This window comes from Haliotis rufescens, unplaced genomic scaffold (genome assembly GCF_023055435.1).
Source record: "Haliotis rufescens isolate VD_foot unplaced genomic scaffold, xgHalRufe1.0.p SCAF_1, whole genome shotgun sequence".
NCBI classification, from domain to species: Eukaryota; Metazoa; Mollusca; class Gastropoda; order Lepetellida; family Haliotidae; genus Haliotis; species Haliotis rufescens.
The window spans coordinates 52,634,948-52,657,728 of record NW_025963779.1 but is presented as its reverse complement, the minus strand read 5'-3'; the positions used below and the strand labels follow the sequence as shown (position 1 = coordinate 52,657,728).

Sequence of the window (22,781 nt, the reverse complement as noted above, 5' to 3'; positions counted from 1 at the left end):
ACTATCCATGTAGCCCTTATTGTACCTGTACAGAACACATCAGGGACTATCCATGTAGCCTTTACTGTACAGAACACATCAGGGGCTATCCATATAGCCCTTACTGTACAGTACAGAACACATCAGGGACTATCCATGTAGCCCTTACTGTACAGCAGAGAACACATCAAGAACTATCTATGTAGCCCTTACTGTACAGTATAGAACACATCAGGGATTATCCATGTTGCCCTTACTGTATAGAACACATATAGGACTGTCCATGTAGCCCTTACTGTACAGAACACATCAGGGACTATCCATGTGGCCCTTACTGTACAGAACACATCAGGGACTATCCATGTAGCCTTTCCTGTACAGTACAGAACACATCAGGGACTATCCATGTGGCTCTTACTGCACAGTACAGAACACATCAGGGACTATCCATAAAGCCCTTACTGTACACTACAGAACACATCAGGGACTACCCATGTAGCCCTTCCTGTACAGTACAGAACACATCAGGGACTATCCATGTTGCCCTTACTGTAGAGCACAGAACACATCAGAGACTATCCATATAGACCTTACTGTACAATACAGAACACATCAGGGACTATCCATGTTGCCCTTACTGTACAGAACACATCAAGGACTATCCATGTAGCCCTTCCTGTACAGTACAGAACACATCAGGGACTATCCATGTTGCCCGTACTGTATAGAACACATAAAGGACTATCCATGTAGCCCTAACTGTACAGAACACATCAGGGACTATCCATATAGCCCTTACTGTACAGTACAGAACACATCAGGGACTATCCATACAGCCCTTACTGTACAGAACACATCAGGGACTATCCATGTAGCCCTTCCTGTACAGTACAGAACACATCAGGGACTATCCATGTTGCCCTTCCTGTACAGCACAGAACACATCAGGGACTCTCCATATAGCCCTTACTGTACAGTACAGAAGACATCAGGGACTATCCATGTAGCCCTTACTGTACAGTACAGAAGACATCAGGGACTATCCATGTTGCCCTTACTGTATAGAACACATTCAGGACTATCCATGTATCCCTTCCTGTACAGAACACATCAGGGACTATCCATGTTGCCCTTACTGTACAGAACACATCAGGGACTATCCATGTTGCCCTTACTGTACAGTACAGAACACATCAGGGACTATCCATGTAGCCCTTCCTGTACAGTACAGAACACATCAGGGACTATCCATGTAGCCCTTCCTGTACAGTACAGAACACATCAGGGACTATCCATGTTGCCCTTACTGTAGAGCACAGAACACATCAGAGACTATCCATATAGCCCTTACTGTACAATACAGAACACATCAGGGACTATCCATATAGCCCTTACTGTACAGTACAGAACACATCAGGGACTATCCATGTAGCCCTTACTGTACAGTACAGAAGACATCAGGGACTATCCATGTTGCCCTTACTGTATAGAGCACATTCAGGACTATCCATGTATCCCTTCCTGTACAGAACACATCAGGGACTATCCATATAGCCCTTACTGTACAGTACAGAACACATCAGGGACTATCCATATAGCCCTTACTGTACAGTACAGAACACATCAGGGACTATCCATATAGCCCTTTCTGTACAGTACAGAACACATCAGGGACTATCCATATAACCCTTACAGTACAGTACAGAACACATCAGGGACTATCCAAGTAGCCCTTCCTGTACAGCAGAGAACACATCAGAGACTATCCATATAGCCCTTCCTGTACAGTACAGAACACATCAGGGACTATCCATGTTGCCCTTCCTGTACAGCACAAAACACATCAGGGACTTTCCATATAGCCCTTACTGTACAGAACACATCAGGGACTATCTATGTAGCCCTTGTTGTACAGTACAGAACACATCAGGGACTATCCATATAGCCCTTACTGTACAGAACACTTCAGGGACTATCCATATAGCCCTTACTGTACAGTACAGAACAGAACACATCAGGGACTATCCATATAGCCCTTACTGTACAGAACACTTCAGGGACTATCCATATAGCCCTTACTGTACAGTACAGTACAGAACACTTCAGGGACTATCCATATAGCCCTTACTGTACAGTACAGAACAGAACACATCAGGGACTATCCATGTAGCCCTTACTATACAGTACAGAACACATCAGGGACTATCCATATAGCCCTTACTGTACAGAACACATCAGGGACTATCTATGTAGCCCTTGTTGTACAGTACAGAACACATCAGGGACTATCCATATAACCCTTACAGTACAGTACAGAACACATCAGGGACTATCCAAGTAGCCCTTCCTGTACAGCAGAGAACACATCAGAGACTATCCATATAGCCCTTCCTGTACAGTACAGAACACATCAGGGACTATCCATGTTGCCCTTCCTGTACAGCAGAGAACACATCAGAGACTATCTATATAGCCCTTACTGTACAGAACACATCAGAGACTATCCATATAGCCCTTACTGTACAGAACACATCAGGGACTATCTATGTAGCCCTTGTTGTACAGTACAGAACACATCAGGGACTATCCATATAGCCCTTACTGTACAAAACACTTCAGGGACTATCCATATAGCCCTTACTGTACAGTACGGAAACAGAACACATCAGGGACTATCCATGTAGCCCTTACTGTACAGAACACATCAGGGACTATCCACATAGCCCTTACTGTACAGAACACATCAGGGACTATCTATGTAGCCCTTGTTGTACAGTACAGAACACATCAGGGACTATCCATATAGCCCTTACTGTACAAAACACTTCAGGGACTATCCATATAGCCCTTACTGTACAGTACGGAAACAGAACACATCAGGGACTATCCATGTAGCCCTTACTGTACAGAACACATCAGGGACTATCCACATAGCCCTTACTGTACAGAACACAACAGGGACTATCTATGTAGCCCTTGTTGTACAGTACAGAACACATCAGGGACTATCCATATAGCCCTTACTGTACAAAACACTTCAGGGACTATCCATATAGCCCTTACTGTACAGCACGGAAACAGAACACATCAGGGACTATCCATGTAGCCCTTACTGTACAGAACACATCAGGGACTATCCATGTTGCCCTTACTGTATAGAACACATAAAGTTTTGGTTTGTAGTTTAACGCCGCACTCAGCAATATTGCAGCTATATGAGGGCGGTCTGTAAATAATCGAGTCTGGACCAGAGAATCCAGTGATTAATATCATGAGCATCGATCCACGCAATTGGGATCGATGACATGCATTAACCAAGTCAGCAAGTCTGACCACCTGATCCCGTTAGTCGCCTTTTACGACAAGCATAGTCACCTTTTACGGCAAGCATTGGTTGCTGAAGACCTATTCTACCCCGGAATCTTCACGGGTCAGAACACAAAGGACTATCGATGTAGCCCTTATTGTACAGTACAGAACACATCAGGGACTATCCATGTTACCATTACTGTACAGAACACACAACGGACTATCCATGTAGCCCTTATTGTACCTGTACAGAACACATCAGGGACTATCCATGTAGCCTTTACTGTACAGAACACATCAGGGGCTATCCATATAGCCCTTACTGTACAGTACAGAACACATCAGGGACTATCCATGTAGCCCTTACTGTACAGTACAGAACACATCAGGGACTATCCATATAGCCCTTACTGTACACTACAGAACACATCAGGGACTATCCATGTAGCCCTTACTGTACAGCAGAGAACACATCAAGGGCTATCTATGTAGCCCTTACTGTACAGTATAGAACACATCAGGGATTATCCATGTTGCCCTTACTGTATAGAACACATAAAGGACTATCCATGTAGCCCTTACTGTACAGAACACATCAGGGACTATCCATGTGGCCCTTACTGTACAGAACACATCAGGGACTATCCATGTAGCCTTTCCTGTACAGTACAGAACACATCAGGGACTATCCATGTGGCTCTTACTGCACAGTACAGAACACATCAGGGACTATCCATAAAGCCCTTACTGTACACTACAGAACACATCAGGGACTATCCATGTAGCCCTTCCTGTACAGTACAGAACACATCAGGGACTATCCATAAAGCCCTTACTGTACACTACAGAACACATCAGGGACTATCCATGCAACCCTTACTGTACAGTACAGAACACATCAGGGGCTATCCATATAACACTTACTGTACAGTACAGAACAGAACACACAGGGACTATCCATGCAACCCTTACTGTACAGTACATTAGAACACAAGACAGACAATCCATGTAGCCATTTTAGTTATCTGAGACAGCTTTTTAATTTTGCGTCAAGACTACACACGAACATTCTGACACCCTTGTGCCCAGCCCCCAACACAATACACATTGCCTCCATACAACCAGCTGTTTTTTTGTTTTACAGGCCTTCCGTTTGTTGTTGCATGCACTATTGTTTGTGATGTTCTGATTGATTTTTGATAAATATTTTCAATCCTGATGGTCAGCAAGGCAGAATGACAGTTGGCCATTCTGTTCTGCTGTTGAAGCACTAAGCCTTGGTCAGCCTGAACACCAAAAGCGCTATGTAATAACAGCATCTGAGAGTGCCATATAATAACAGCGTCTAATCTCAACTAAGTAGCGCCATGCTGTATTCCTAGCCAGACTTATGACTTGTGGTCCATCATTCACAAAATTGGTTATGGGGAACGTTTCATCAGGCCCATCTTGATGTCTGATGATAAAACGTGTTTCATGACTTTACACGGTCACTGCACAGTTGTAAATGAAGAAATTATCCGTGTATGAAAAAGCAGGCATGGACCATTAAGCTATGGGGAGTGGTGGTTTGGAACAGTTTTCATTGTTTTCCCTCTGTGGGGATTAATAACCATTGTTAAATGGCCCTGGGTTACCAAATTAAGAAACAGATGAAATTCTTTATTTTTTCAATAATGGAACATCTAGCATGGCTAATTTGGGAATTAGTGATGGCAACTGGCAAAGAGAGTTCTTTGTTAACTCCACATTTCCAGTTTGTGAGGGATGATTTCCTCAACAGATATGTTATCATAATTCTTAAATTGCACTTATTTGCTGAAGAAATTCAATTTTATCTTTGTTTTCTTTGTCATTTGTGGGACATTATGGTCTTTTGACAATTGTGGCTTGGTCTGGAGCAAAGCAACCATGGCTAATAATGTTGTTGTCATCCCTTGTAGTCAGTGTACAATGTCAAATTTTGTTAGAAACCTAATTTTGACATGTTAAATAATCCTGAGCAGAAACACTGCATGTCTGGGTTCAAATGCATGTGTCTTCTTCATGACTTAAAAAATTTGGCTCGGAAGAAAGAAATTTGAAAAACTGTGACTGAAACTCATTGTAAAATAACAATAAAGATGGCAGGTGTTTGAAAATTCCAATTCTACCGACAGCATCATATGCTTAAAGGTGACGTTAACAATACAGTTTGCTCGAGAAAACAATTCTATGACTGTCCAGAAATAGTTCCTTCTACTAATTTGTGGATATGACATTCTCAAAGCGTGTCAAGTAAATTGGAAGTTGTACCCTGAGGCTGTCGGTGATAAAAAATAGTTCAACATCCAACATGTGTACAGGACTTCATCTGCACACTTCAGGTGCTGAGCAAATTGCTGTGCCTGTGCACCCATGAGCTCATGAAATATTTGCAGGAATACCTAGGTAGGTAATGAGAAATAGTGATGTGCAGCTTTAGGGAATTACACACAAACTATGACATCATAGTTGGTATCAATGAAGGGGGCCAGAGTAGTTTTTGTCAAACTTAATGTTCTTTCCTGGAGAGAAACAATCAAACAGCTATTGAGTCATCACGACATTTAACTCTCCCCTCCCATCTCATCAAACCTGAAGAAATATTCAATGGTTTTGAGATAAGTTAATGAACAGATTCAGCCTTCAATTGCATATCAGTCCCACATGTTTCAGAGGAAATGACAAAATTCAAATTTCAAAATTACTTCATCAGCATGTCACCACCTCGCCAATAGGATGATGTGTGAAGTAATATTTGAATGTTTTTTTTCAATTCAGCTGTGGAAATGGACCTCACCTTCATTTCAGTCCAACTTCAATTCAATGAATAGAACCTCCCCAAAAAAGCTACTTAAAAAAGCTCTCAATAGCAAAAGACATCACTTCACGGCAAGGCATGTAAATATATATAAGTATTATGAAGAATTAGTCCACCGTATCCATAAAAACAAAAATATATACATTGATACAAAAACCTAACTGTTTCCTGACTGATTTTGAGTTATGATTTGAAAATTAAAACAAATACAGACCGACATACCCCATCATGTATATACTCTGAACTATATACTGTGTAAAAGAATATTTCTCAAATGATGTATGCAAACGGAAAATATTACAACAAATGCAAATACGATATTATACCTTCAAGATGCTATCTATTAAATACACAAATTCAATCAGAAATGAAATTGTTTTTTTGTACAAAGATTCATGTCAAATGCTAGCAAAGGAACACTGAACACACGGCTGCAATGAAAGAATAATCCATCCCTACTGTTCAAAATGTGATACACCAGCTATACTCTGCCAACTTCAAGTTGAGGGTTATGGAAGAAGGGAAGTAACTCCTGTTAGTTCCAATTTTCATTTCACCAACAAAGACATTTTATGACCCTTTAGTCAATAAGGGTTTTCAGTGTCATCCTCTATATCTCCAAGGCTCACATTTCGGTAAAAGTAAAGTAACCCCTGGTTACATTTCCAGGGTTCTCACATTTTCAAATTACATACTCTTGATTTTCATTAGCCAATTTGATTTGATATGCTAATCAGTCTAACAGACCAATCAGAATGCGAGTTATAAACAAGCTTCAATGTTGGTTTGGCGATATCAAAAACGGCCAGTCCCTCTGATTATGATAGAGTTTATGAGAACTTCAACATTGAAATAATGATTGACATGCAAAAGAAAGCCCTCAAAAAAGCCCAATTCCTTTTTCCTTATCTCAACGTTTGATTGGTCAGTAAATTGTTTATTAAATCAAGGGCAGGTAAGTTAAGATCGCAAGAACCATGAGAATAGATCCAGGAGTAAGTGTATGTTTACCAATATTCGAGCCCTGGATGTGTGATATACAGTAGTGCATTTTTAACAGTATATCAGTTACCTTAAGGATACATCAATATGTTCAGCTTAATATGGAAAGAAAGCAGGAAATTACACAGGTCTTATATATATGGTTTGGTACTTCCTCTTTTGTTTAATATTCTGCAATATTCCAGCTATGTATTGGTGGCCTGTAAATAATTAAGTCTGGAACAGACAATCAGGTAATTGTTATTGTGAGCAACGATCCATGCAAACAGAGTACACTGACATGACATCAACCACGTCACAGAGCCTAACCACCTGATTCATTTAGTTGCCTCTTAGGACAAACATACTTTGCTGGGCAACTATTCCAACCTGGAGTCCCCAGAGGTATGGTGCCGACAACATTGCTTCAGCTCTCATGTTACATGAATATTCTGTGAAACAACAAACAAAACAAACAGACAACACTATTTTCATCAAACAAACACTTTTGGGTGGTGGGTGGGTGGGGGGTGTTCATTTCTAAAGTTTGTAGCTCCTAAGATAGTTGTCGTTCAAATGGTATTCAGTCTAATTATGTCAATCAAGAACCACATTATCTGGGTACCATTGTTTGTTTATTTGTTTGTTATTTAACACCACAATCAGAAGTATTCAAACTACATGATCGCGGCCAGTAAATATTCAAGTCCATGCGAGACAAGATTAAACCAATGATAATGTGCGCAATGATCCACACCGTTAGGGACACCCAATCCGCAAAAAAAAACAAGCCTTATCATCTGATCTATCTGTCACTTCTTTCAAGAAACTGGGTGCTAGGGACCAATTCTAATCCAGAATCCCCTTGGGCCATTGTAAATGAAGGTCCCCAAATGTACAGCATCTTTCAGTTTCCTCTTTTCATCAGTATCAGTATCCCATGCCATGCCAAATGCTATATGCATACCTATAATCATGAAATTTCAAAATATATTTTGTTATGTGGCAGTAGATACTGTTTATTTGAAGTACTTATCAGCAAAAGCAAATGATTGAAGTGCTAGTAAAATATCCAGTGCTGCTGGGCCAGATTTTATTAGCTGTCCGTGGCAGCAAGAGTTATCAGCCTTTGTAAAAACATGAACAGGGAAGGCTACATCATTCAGAAAGTTCCGGATGGAACAGTTTCCAGAAGGCTTGCTACAGCTGTATGAGAGTGACAATTTGAGCCCTTTTAGACCTGACCGGTGTCTTATCTACCTACTAAATACAGAATGGATACCTAGTTGTAAACACCAAATTCCTGCCAGTTTCCAACACTTTTCTGGATTCAAGTACAGAGGCAGTCCTGTTTTAAGACATTTGAATTCTACGGTGACAAATATCTGAACATATATGAATGCACTTACTTTACCAGTAATTCTTGGGCCTGTTACTGACTGCAGCTGCCACTTAGACCCATTTTATTGGCTTTTGTGATTTTAAATCTAAATCTGTGAGTTTCAATATAATCTACAGATTATTCATTGAACTTGTGTGTTCATTTTATGATTTCACAATTTAGTTCTGTACAAACCTCTTCATTTCAATTAGGAAATAGCCTCGTAATAATTTCTCTACAACACTGACGAAAGGCAATAATATTCCAAGAATAGATGAAAATTGCTGATGTGGCACAAAGCATTATTGTCGCCTTCACTGACTGGTATTCCAACTCACCTGTAATAATGACATTGTGACTAGCTCCACATCCCACATATTTCACTCGACATTTGGGGTTATCCCCCTTGAATGTGAACACTGGACTTCGGTCAAAGGAGACATCATTCTGTTCTCCATGGCAGTGTTGACCAAACTCGCCACACCCCCAACACAACATGTGGGGAGTCCACCTCTCTTCTTCCTCCATAGTCTGGTGGGGACACAAAACATACATTGTTAGGAACTGAAATAAGACACTTTGATGTGTTACAATATTTCACAACTGCATTGCTATGAACTAATTTATAAAGGCCACAACATCAAAATATAATTGAAAAATGATGTCATAAGACAATGGATGATGTCATGATACAACAGATGACATCATGAGACAATGCATAACAGCATGATACAATGGATAATGTCATGATATAATGAAGGACATCACGATGGAATCGACGTAATCAAGATACAATGGATAATGGCATTATACAATGACATCATTTTGACTTATTAATAATATTATTTCACAAAATGGTATATTACCTACACTTCTGAGGTTCATTTTAGCATTATCATATGAATTATGTTTTGATGTTGTGTTAAAAAATCACGACCTTTTTTTCTTCATCCAAAAGTGATTAAAAAAAACCACCAAAAAACCCCAGTTCCTGTTACTTGTTTTGATGTTGTCTGATGCATATTGTATCCTCAACTAAATATCATCATACCCATATTGTATTTGATTATCAATAAATCCCTTATTACAATTCCGAACCCGGGTCTTTGGCATGATGAGCTTAAGAACCATATAGCGGGTATTGTCTAATGGACTGTGCTATGCCGTGTTCCCTGCACTATAATAATTACAATAGTGTAGACATTGGAATGTACATTTAGGGCTTTGTTCTTCAATATATCTATATTAAGGCATTTCTGTGAGACGAATAAGGGTCTGACACCTACGAATATCGAACAGAAACATGTATATCGTGTTTGTATTTCTTTTGACAGTTCATAAACCACACAAGCAATCATCATGATGTTGAGACCAAAGAGAGCTCAATGCGACTTGTTTGGTAAAGGACAACAGGGCAAAATTGTGAAAGGTTAGTGTTGATCGGACTGTATTGTCCATATATGGTCAATAAAGCCTTGTATTTTGGTCTAGAGTTTGTTTGTTTGTTGTTTAATGTCGCACTCAGCAATATTCCAGCTATATGACGGCAGTCTGTAAATAATCGAGTCTGGGCTAGACAATCCAGTGACTGACATCATGAGCATCGATCTACGCAATTGGGATACGATGACTTGCATTAACCAAGTCAGCGAACCTGACCATCTGATCCTGTCAGTCACCTCTTACGACATGCATAGTCGCCTTTTACGGCATGCATGGGTTGCTTAAGATCTATTCTATCCCGGGTCTTCATGGGATATTTATGGGCTAGAATTGTGTTACATACTTAAATAGACATGATGTTAATTTTAGAAAGGGTGTCCCAGTTTTGGCCAGACTTGTTGGCATAACCCTTTTATCGCCCATAATATGCAATACGTTTAAGGATGTGATGCCCCTTGTTTGTCTTTTCATTTCATTTTCGAAGCCGACGATCCTTCTGCCGGAGAAGGAAGTTTCTCTTTCAAGGCATGCACATAAAAAATAGCTGCGGTAAGAGAAAATATATGATATGGAACAATAGTGGTGGTTGTTTTCAAATAGCTTGCCTGTTTTTTCCAAGTTCAGAAAATAATTCATCTTTTAAATATTGCCTATCTGTAATAAATGTGTCATTGCTCTTCCAAAGATTATATTAAAGTGTCACTGGACTGTAGTTCTGCAGCATATTTTTGCTAAAATCCATCATTGACAATTACAATAGTAATAGCCGTGACATGTCACTTGACATCAAAATCACCATCTTACAATGAAACTCCATCCAAACCCCCTATGGCCATGAACTGTTCATCACCATGCAAGTCATCCAATACATGCTGTCTGAACATTTGTTTTCAGGGTGACCAATAATTCTTGGTTTTGTCAGGCAACAAATGCAGTTTTTATCACTGTTGCTATTAGTTCCAAGGAATGTCAAGAAGGAAGAGTTATCTTTCCTTGTCTAAACTGTGCTGTCAGGATTGTAAATGAGTTTGCCTTAGCTTCTGACAACTGAGAAAAGGTTTCCTGACCTGGTCATTTTAAAAATATAAGCTTCAGGAGAGTACTTTTTACCCATGCATTAACACATTCAGTGTTGGCTTCAACTTGGCGCTAATTACACCAGCAGATGATTGGGTCATTGGCACCGGTGGTGCCATAGCTGCACAACACAATATGGCATTCTATAACAGTATCCAGCAGAGTCTGTTTGTATTTTGTTTGTTATTTAATGCCACACTCAGCAATATTCCAGCTGCATGACAGTGGTCTGTAATGAATGGACAAGACAATCAAGTGATTGATATTGTGAACAACAATCAACGCTGTCAGGATATGACACTACTAACCAAGTCACTAAGTCTGACAACCCAATCCAGTTAGTCGCCTCTGAGGACCAGCATCTAGGTTGCTGGAAACCCATTCCATCATGGGGAGGGGGTTTGGGGTTGGGGTGGTATTTTGAGGGCTAGTGGATGGTCTTTACTTGCACAAACCAGTACATATACAGTTAGTGTATATTGAGCAAGACTGATAAGGTATACAGGCTCCTGTAGACCTTGTTTTGGTACTTTTATACAAAGCTAATACATTGATATTTTGCATCCTGTATAGGTAGGATAACATAAATCTGGCAAATAAACGTGAGTGAGTTGTTCTATGCCGAAGACACCAATATTCAAACTATATCACTACAGCCTGTAAATAATCAAGTCTGGATCAGACAAACCAGTGACTGTGTGTACAAGCAATATCCATGTCAACAGGGTAAGATACACTGAGCCAAACACAGAGCCTGACCACCTGATCCCACAGTAGTCGGGCCTTAGTTTCCACAAGCATGAGGCATGTACCAGAAGCTGTTCTGATCAGGAATCCACACGGGATGAAACCGATCAGATGGTTGTGGATTGATGACATATGGGCATTTCTTGACTTTCTTTTCATCATGCCAAGTCTCATCTCCTGAGAGTGTGTACTTGAGCTTCTGTATCGGTATTTTTACATCACAGATCACAGCTTGCTATTCTCAAAGGCCTTGATGAGTTAAATTAGTGGTCAGATGTCCACTCCTATGATGACGGGGCAAAGACACAGAAGTGTACAGCAACAAATATGCTGAGGTCAAGGAAACTATACGACTGTGCAGCTGAAGTACAGATAGACCAAGCAATGTCTATGTTAGTGTAGGCGAGTTGATAGAGCAATAAGACTGCTTTGTGTCAAACTGAGACACTATTAACACTGCACAGCCTTACAAAGTCACTGTAAGGATACAATGAAGAACATAACTTACCTCCAGATAAGCTGCATATTTGCATAAATAAAAAAAAATTAAAATGCCCATTTGTACAACACGGTGTGCAATTACTCTATTCAGCTGTCTTTACTTATCTTTATTTACTGATGAAATGCAGGTATCATTTATACATGATATTTACTAAATTGCATGATGCAGAAAAGTGCTATGTCTTGCTTATTTTATATGTCCACAAGCTTTTCTTATGAGATATATAGAGGTTATCACGCGAGTGTGTTTGGGAATGGTAAATATCCTGCATTAGGAGTAAACATTGTATATAGCGAGCCTTGGCGAGCTAAATACATAGTGTTTATTCCTAATACAGGATATTTACCATCCCCAAAAACACAAACGTGATAACCTCTTTATCATATAATCAATATATCTATATAATCAATTCTTTAATTCTGTGGTTCAAAATCGCTTTCCCTCTCTCACAAACATTACCGAAACATTGCGAGTTTTCCTGGAATGAATGCGCGCATTAATATATATTACGTCATAGGGTAAGTGATGTGTCAGTCGGACAGTGACAGTAGCCAATATAGTTCCAACTGAAATCTGTTTCTTATCCAGTAGCGAAGCAACATATACGCAAAACAACAATTGTTTTTAATTGCCTTTCGCGGCAATCCATCGGTCTGTCCGCTAGAGTAGCTGCCTTTTGTCAAAGGGAAGCTACTCTAACTCTAGTCTATGAGACGTCACGGCCACGGTCAGACGTTGACAGTCGATCTGTCCTGTCATAATGTTAAGAAGTGTAGTCAGATGTACACACAGCGACAAAACGAAACAAGGTATCAATTCAAATATATTTCGGCCAAATCCAACTATTTTAATTTGTGGAGGTTTCAAGCCGCAAAGGTCTACAAGCACAGGTATGGCTACTGATCCTGGTTAATTCTGACTTGATTGCTGAATGACGAGGGCGACGCCATGTTTGTTTGATGGCCATATGGCATCTACGACCAAAGGGGACTACAATTGAAGGAACATCTGTGTTCTGTGTGACCAGTAAAGTAATGGGTGAGTATAGCTTTCAGCAATATTCCCACAATATCATGGCAAGGGACACCAGATATGGGCTTCACATATATATCATACCCACGTGGGAAATCAAACAAGGGCTAAAGAAGTAAAGGAGTAAAGAAATGAAGCCAAGTCATTTAAGAAAGCTGAGTAATGATTGGCTCAAGAACCCACACACCTTTCATACAGATAGTTCATAAATGTGTGCTTAGGATTCACCTGATGCGACCTCCCATAACGGGATTGTCAGATCTTCATGCAAACAGTAAAATACCTTATTTTAATGAGATTGAAGAAATGATAGGACTATTTGTAAACAATAGTTAAATATAGAGATATATTGCATCAGAAAGGAAAGTAGCATGTTTATACTACCCCGAATGACCACACTGTAACTTGAATGATATGTTGCCAACCCACCTCCTCCTCCTCATCCTCCCACACTGTGTCCAGAGATGGAACATATCCAAGGGTCGAGAGGAACGCCACACAGTGTTCCATGTTGGGTGTCAACTGTCTACTTACATCACCCGGTACATGGCATCCTCACCAACATCACAATGGTGAAAAATATCCACAGGTAGCCCAAGAAAATATGAGATCACTTCATAAGAAATGTGTCAAGATATAAAGGCAGTCTTTCTTCCCACATCACATTCTTGGTATCCGTGCATGCACTGAAGGTAACTATTTCTTGTGGAGCACAGTGGGTACTTTATCACATGTGAAGTACTCCTGAACACACAGACACTGCTGATGTCTGGTTACCAAGGTAATGGCTGACTCTTGTAGCTGGAACTGCCTTATCAACTGTTCCTGATTGAATTTCTTTCACAGCAGTTATAAATAATGGCCATGTTTTCTTGCAGTAAAAGGTAAGCTTCCTATACAGCTTCAGACCAACAGTGTGACATTTAAAGTATAAAGCCATGCAGCCACTCCTTCATTCACAATTTGTAATATTAGGACTGTTTCCAGTAAGAATGTGAAAAGTGTTCATCATTCATTAGTACCACTTTCATGGTTCTTCAACACATACATGCAGCATACATAAATACATTACAGTTGATACAATACAAATGACATGTAGCAGAAATCATCCATAAATCATACTTTCATAGTGCTATATACAGTTCATGCAGCACATTCTTGCATGGTACATTCAATAAATGTTTGCTTTGCTCCAAGTGTATACGATGATTGCTACACACGGTATGTTTTATTTATCCAAGAATCATAACATCATTCAGCATTGGCTGCTGCTAGATTTTCAATCACAGAACACTCTCATCCATTGAATAAAACACTGAAAACACATATATATGGCTTCCCAACTGTAACACATATGGGTCTCCAACAACACCATTTCCATTTTTTGATCCACAAACTCCTCCAAATAAGTTTCCAAATGTGTATCCATGGATAACAAACTAGGCCTGTATCAGGTGGAGCTATTACCCAGCACACATATTCTGGCCCTCTGACACCCAACCCATTGACACCTGATAGAAGCCTATCACAGTAGTTGGCAGTTAAGATCAGTAAGGTATTGTATAGGATCACACACCCTGTCAGTGTACAAGCTGGTGTATGTCTGGAGAAAGTTAATAATCCCACCTTCAAAAGCCTGTGTGTGCATATTATCGATAACATGCACATATCAAAACTTTTATGGTTGTGCAGTTGGCAGTATATCATGGGCTAATTTGCTAATAAAGCTATGTGGTCAATTATAATTTGAATTATTTCGCGGCACATTTATTCCGGGCATTCTTGTTTATCCATATCATAAATATCTTCTTCGTAAATGAAGTGTATGCAAATATCTCAAGGTTCACATTAAACGTTCTATTTTTCATATATGTTTTAAAGTTATTCCTTTCTGAATGTATTTTTTAACCATACATACATGTCAGGGTACAAATAGGAAATTTACAGAAATTACTTTCAACTTGACATCAGGGGTGACATATAACAGTGATAAGCTTTTAAGCTGAAGCTTATCCAAAGGGATAAAGTTGTTTTTTCAACAACCAGTGGTATCAAGGTAATGGTGGAGTAATGTGTGTTATCTACCATATCTAAATCAAAGTTTCAGAAAACATAAAGTAGGATTTGCCACTGTAGATAAATTCCTTCCTGTTCCTTGGCAGCCCCATGAGTGGCTACTTGTAGATAACTATGCTACACTGTTAGATTGATTTAAAATATTGTTTCAGGACTTCAGTCCCTTTCCTTCCAGACATAACAGTAACATTTTCATTTGCTTCAAATTCAAAACAAAGACGTAAAATAGGAATTAATCAACAAAAGTAGTCTTAATAAAAAAATATTGTAAAAAATGTTCATATTTAACCACTAAAATATGCACATCCTGCATATCTGTCAGATAGAGTTAAAACTTTTCAGTGCCTTCAGTGACAGTTTGTAAATCGGTCATGGAAACAAATCAGTTCATATATTCCCTGTTCGGTGAACACAAGAATGGTTTTTCCGTCACAAAAACACATTTTCAGAAAGAATTTGACACATAACTCCAGTAGTAATCCCACACAACTTGCAAAAGTGACACATGGAAACCATGTCCAGAACACACTATCATGCCCCACAGATCAGGCTCCAATGTTAGGAAACAACAGTACTATCCAGGGGAGAAGTTGAGACATCAGGTCATCTTGTAATGACTCGGTCAACTGTCAATGATCCTGGTTTCTAACTGTTTATCTATAAGTGATCAGCGCTTTGTAATCCTTATTGCCTGACAGATCAGCCTTGAAAACTCACCATATTAACCCCATTATTTGCCAATGTGTTACTGCTCACACCATATATTTTGAAAGTCATATGTTATTAATATAATTTTTGATTGCTTACAGAATTTCTTTTCAAAGTCCTACAAGTGTACTTTCATACCCTAATTAAAAGAATTTGGTGTTTTTTCCCCTCTTTAGCGTGTGACATTTTAAGGGTTAGTGACACGTAACACCCTGCCACTCCAGTACAAAGACTGAACATGACAATGTCAGGTGAGATCTTACAGTGAACGTCATAACTGTAACACAGGAATAGTAGAAGCAGAACTACTGTATATAACCCACAATGAAATCTAATAAATTAAATGAAGAGCCCTTCAGATCCACTCTCAGCCGAATAAGAATATTCATGGACTACACCGGCATAAATCTACAATGTTTAGGGGGAAACAGGTATTCACAATTCACCATTTGGGCTGGCTATATAATTTATTACTGCACGAGAATGTTATGTATACTGAACAACAAAAGTTCCTGTCACACTGAATAAGATTTAATGCAAAGTTATGTTTTTTACCAAATCTGAAACAATTTCGGTTTGCAACAGATAAAAGACTCCTGTAAGTGTTCAAATGATTTAATTTGCCATACTGACTTCAGAAAATGTGTGATTTCATAAAAAACATGAACATGCCAAAATGTCAATTTACAAATCAATAGTGTGTGTGTCTACCTCTGGTTGCAATGCAAGCAACACATCTTCGTCTATGGAATGGACCAGGCGTCGCACAAAGTCATGTGGGATATCTGTTTATATCTGCCTGAGCATGTTTCGAAGTTCCTGGAGTGTCTGTGGAACACGTGGTTGACGTCGAAGGCGCCGATCCATCTCATCCCACATGTGCTCGATTGATGAAAGATCAGGGGAGCTAGCCGTCCAGGGGATGACATTCACGTTGTTTTGTTGAAGAGAATCCTGAACAAGTCAAGCAATATGAGGCCGGGCGTTGTCATGTTGAAAGGTAATGCCTGGGCCATGACGACGCAAAAATGGTAGAACAGGACTGATGATCTATTCGCGGTACCGCTGTCCATTGAGATTTCCCTCTACTACTAACAAACGGGTCCTCTGTCTTGCTGTAATCCCACCCCATACCATAATGCTGCTGCCCCCGAACCGATCTTCTTCCATGACACAATGATTGACATAACGTTCACCTCGGCGTCGGTACACTCGAATCCGTCCATCGCTGTGGCTGAGGTGAAAACGAGACTCGTCAGTGAATAGAACTTGTCCCCACTGCATGGTCGTCCAGCTTAGACGCTGTCTGCACCACTGTAGAAGTGCTTGACGGTGGTTTCCTGTCAAAATGGGACGTCTGGCTGGTCTTCTGGCGACAATCCCTGCACATCTGAGATGACGACGTATGGTTTGTGAAGATATTCGTCGAAGGCCAAGGATGCTTCTTGCAGTCACTGTTGCTGGCTGGAATCGATTTCGTAGGTGTGTTGTTCGAATCCAGTTGTCTTGTCGATTATTGGTTACGGGTGGCCTGCCACTTCGAGGATGGTCTCTGACTGCTTTCGTCTGTTGCCAACGTTGCCATAAACACCAAAAGGTGTTTCTATGGACGTTAAATTGTCTTGCAACATCACGTTGACTCGATCCTGCCTCAAGCATACCAATGGCTCGCAGACGCTCATTTTCGGAGAGGCGTGGCATTTCGTAATGTTGAATAATTGCGTAATTTTGTTGTTTTTCTGAGTGGTTGTTGTCAGCAGGATGCTAAACAATGGATAAGGAATCCCGTTAACGCACATGTTTTTATACCCATTCTTGGGTAGTGAAATACATGGGGCTTGCATAAAAGTCAACTTTTGCATGGAATGCATGCTTTTCTGTAGAAGTTGCATTTTTTGTGACTTGATTCCATACATGTACTACAATACTGAAAACCAAACTTTACTTGTTTGAAATATATGTATGTTATGTTCTTTATTAGAGATGATTTCATGTTTTTCTATATTGGAAATGTTCTTACAATGTATCAATATAAGTGTTATTATTAATAAAATTCAGGAAAAGGTTACAAATGATCTTCTAACATATTATGATAAATATCTTAATAATACATTGTATCAATAAGCCAGATAAGAAAGAGACATCTTGATCATTTGGACCAGTATTTACTTCTGAAGTTTCTGTCGATCAATGATGTGACAGATCAACTGATGCAGTTTGGAAATGGATTTTGAACAGTGTTAGGGCAAACCATTCTGTCACATACAGGAAAGTATTAAGTTTTCTTGAAATATTAATTAAAGAAAAAACCCAACATTTTGTGCGATCATTGTTTTTGCAGTATTGAAGATATGGACCATAAATATTCTGTGCATCAAACTCCCAGGAGTCCATTTGAAAAAAATATGGTTTGTTTCCTATTATTAAGATCAACACAAAGTCATGATATAATACTGCAAATGAGAGTGTCCCTGGCTCGCATAACGAAAGTGATGCATTTTTACCTGGAGAATATAAGAAATTGTACAACGTTATAACAACTTCTGGTTTATTACATGTAGGGACGTTTTGATAATCTTTTGGTACACACAGCCAGGGGATCAAACCACAAACTTCCACCCTATGGGAAGATGCTCAATCCATTAGACCACGGAGTCAGTCACACATGACCGCACAGGGATCTCAACACGTTTGACTTTACACACTTGTTACCACAATACTCAGGACAGCTGAATTGAACTGGACACAAAAGTAATTTAGTCAATATGACATCCAGAGTGAAGGTGGGAAATGTATGGTAAAAAAAAATGATATTAAACCAATCTGAATATGCAGCTTCACATTAGCATCAGAAAACTTATTCTTACCTCAAATAAGTAGCAAATATATTTCATAAAGAAAAATGTTTGGCTTTATTTGAACCATAATCACAAAGAATTCAGCCTGCAAGGTAAATATAAACTATGTCTGGGGTTCCTTGTATACTGAGTCTACAGTTCAGGCATCACTGATTACCTGTACAGAACTTGAAAAGGAACAAGTCAGTCAGATAAAATGCACAGCTGATTTGAATGAACAACAGAACTCTTTACAACAAATGACTATTCATGTGTGGTAGTCAACAAGTCCCCAAATATGATTTTATGGACGCTTCTTACAATTGTGGATTACCTGTGTGAACATCATAACCTCTGCTGTATCGTGCACAGTATGTTTTTTGCATCATACTGCATAGTTCAGACATGCTCTTGTGTCTGTGCACGTCTGTCAACAATAAATGTACATTTCACACTGTCAGGTGTCATGTGACATCATGACATCTCAAGCACTGAACTAAGTCGCTATTACAGGTCGCGTTATAAACCCATTGACAGTTTTAGTGCAAAAGTGATTGAAAATACAGATATCTTATTTTCACATGATCATCAACAATTCTGAAATTACATACCTAGTTTATCTTTGTCCCATGCCAAGTTTGAAGAGTGTGTTATGAATAGCATTTAACTGAACTGTACAAAGATCTCAACACCAAAATTATCTTCCAGACTATATGCTCAGGGTGTAAAGTAACAGCACAGATCTATAAAAACTGAAATGAGTCACAAAATTGTCATCGTATATCAAGGTCTATCCACAAATATAATAGGACCATTTCACAAAGTGTATTGTGCTAAGACTATTGCAGGACAATGTTGAAGTATGGGTGTTAAGACCGTTCACGTGTGGAATGATTGAGTGACTATGATGCAATGCTGCTGTTAGCCATACTTCAGCAATACCATAGTGATAAACCCCAAGGCTTCCTACGCTGTACCCATGTGGTGAAACAACCCAAGGCTTCCTACGCTGTACCCATGTGGTGAAACAAACCCAAGGCTTCCTACGCTGTACCCATGTGGTGAAACAACCCAAGGCTTATAACGCTGTACCCATGTGGTGAAACAACCCAAGGCTTCCTACGCTGTACCCATGTGGTGAAACAACCCAAGGCTTCCTACGCTGTACCCATGTGGTGAAACAACCCAAGGCTTCCTACGCTGTACCCATGTGGTGAAACAACCCAAGGCTTCCTACACTGTACCCATGTGGTGAAACAACCCAAGGCTTCCTACGCTGTACCCATGTGGTGAAACAACCCAAGGCTTCCTACGCTGTACCCATGTGGTGAAACAACCCAAGGCTTCCTACGCTGTACCCATGTGGTGAAACAACCCAAGGCTTCCTACGCTGTACCCATGTGGTGAAACAAACCAGGGCGCTTCAACATAAAGCTTTAATCATTTCCCCTTTGTTATTTAAAACTGCTTACCAGTATTTGAGCTATATGAAGGCAGGCTTTAAATAATTGACTCTGGACCCGACAATCAAATGTTTGAAATTATGATCCACGCTGTTGGTACAATGACAGGCAGTCAACCTAGTCACTTGGCCTGATCACCCTACCCACTGAGTCGCCTTGAAAGACAAGCAAAGGCTGCTGGGTAGGGCTGGGACAAGTCCATATTTACTACCCAGGCACCCACCCCCCTATTACCTGACCCTACCTGGGTACCCACTGTAGGTTTCAAGAGATTGGTACAAAATTAATCCCATGGGTTTATAGGAGGGTATATATTTATAGGGGATAAGATGGGTGTGGGTAGGGGACAGAATGGGGTTGGGGATAAGATGGGGATAGGTAAAAGGACAGGAAGGGGACAGGATGGGGTGGGGATAAGATGGGGATGGGTAAAGAACAGGGAAGGGACAGGATGGGATTGGGGATAAGATGGGGATGGGTAGAGGAAAGGGAGGGGACAGGATTGGATTGGGGATATGATGGGGATGGGTAGAGGATAGGGAGGGGACAGGATGGGGACAGGATGAGGGTGGAGATAAGATGGGTGTGGGTAGAGGACAGGGAGGGGATAGGATGGGGTTGGGGATAAGATGGGTGTGGGTAGAGGACAGGGAGGGGACAGGATAGGGATAAGATGTGGATTGGGAGAGGACAGGGAGGGGACAGGATAGAGATACAATGTAAGAGGGGGATTGGTAGAGGACGGGGAGAGGACAGGATAGGGATAAGATGGGGATTGGTAGAGGACAGGGAGGGGACAGGATGAGGGTGGGGACAAGATGGGGTGTATAGGGGTAGGGAAGGGACAGGATGGGGTCGGGGATAAGATGGGTGTGGGTAGAGGATAGGGAGGGGACAGGAAAGGGGTAGGGATAAGATGGGGGTGGGGATAAGATGGTTGTAGGTAGAGGATAGGGAGGGGACAGGATGGGGGTGGGGATAAGATGGGGTGTATAGGGGTAGGGAAGGGACAGGATAGGGGGGGGGGGGGATAAGATGGGGTGTATAGGGGGTAGGGAAGGGACAGGATGGGGGTGGGGATAAGATGGGTGTGGGTAGAGGATATGGAGGGGACAGGAAAGGGGTAGGGATAAGATGGGGGTGGGGATAAGATGGGTGTGGGTAGAGGATAGGGAGGGGACAGGATGGGGGTGGGGATAAGATGGGGTGTATAGGGGTAGGGAAGGGACAGGATGGGGGTGGGGATAAGATGGGTGTGGGTAGAGGATATGGAGGGGACAGGAAAGGGGTAGGGATAAGATGGGGGTGGGGATAAGATGGGTGTGGGTAGAGGATAGGGAGGGGACAGCATGGGGGTGGGGATAAGATGGGGTGTATAGGGGTAGGGAAGGGACAGGATGGATGGGGGTAGAGGATAGGGAGGGGACAGGATGAGAGGGTGGGGATAAGATGGGGTGTATAGGGGGTAGGGAAGGGACAGGATGGGGGTGGGGATAAGATGGGTGTGGGTAGAGGATAGGGAGGGGACAGGATGGGGGTGGGGATAAGATGGGGTTTTTTGGGGGTAGGGAAGGGACAGGATGGGGGTGGGGATAAGATGGGTGTGGGTAGAGGATAGGGAGGGGACAGGAAAGGGGTAGGGATAAGATGGGGGTGGGGATAAGATGGGGGTGGATAGGGTGGGGACAGGATGGGAGTGGGCATATGAAAAGGGTTTGGATACGGTAGGGAGAGAGGACAGAATATTAACTGAATACAGTACAGTTGTTGAGCTACTGGGTCTATGGCCCTAATGACTACATTGTTAGTTCCTGATGTCTGTAATTCTCATACAGACTCCCAAGCTGTCAGATCAATCAACAATCAATTGTGATCATTTTACTTCTCTTCATGAGATAATGAAGTGAGTTCCAGGCAATTGTGTTCTGGTATGAAGAGTGGAGCAGGAGCTCCCTGGGGACGGTTTCCACTTCCTGATGAGGAACGACCTGCATTGCAGACATCTCCTAGGCCTGCATAGATACAACACCTATGAAAGGCTTTTCTAGTTACATATTTTGTTACTTATTGATCCAACAAATCAATAAGCATTTTGATTTTCAATACTGATTATTCATTCAATATCTACCACACTAAATTTGACATTACTGACGTCAGCGAAGACAATGGGCTGCAAAAAACTACTTTCTGCTTACAATTCTATTTTTGTGTAAGTATGATCATGAGTGCCACCAGTAAGAATGTGTAGAAATGAGCTGATTCAGCTGACTCACAAGGTCCTTACTTCCATAACTGCGACACGATCAATCACTGCGGACTTTACTGGGAAAACACTTACAAAGTGTAAGGTACATTACCGTGTGTGGCAAAATCTAAATACAACCACACAAACAATTTGGAAACA

The 22,781-nt window shown here is 40.8% G+C and overlaps 1 protein-coding gene across 3 annotated transcripts in view; it reads right to left on the bottom strand.

The window, feature by feature from the left end:
- The window catches only part of LOC124131328, a 202,836-nt gene that overhangs the window by 166,479 nt on the left and 13,576 nt on the right, over positions 1-22,781 (bottom strand). For 2 of the 3 annotated variants that reach the window (XM_046494537.2, XM_046494535.2), the window contains exon 2: positions 8,831-9,023. In XM_046494537.2, coding sequence (XP_046350493.2) covers positions 8,831-9,020 — 190 coding nt within the window. In that variant the 5' untranslated portion in view covers positions 9,021-9,023. Of the gene's footprint in view, positions 1-8,830; positions 9,024-22,781 lie in introns of those variants that run through there. The other variant, XM_046494538.2, reaches the window with a different exon arrangement.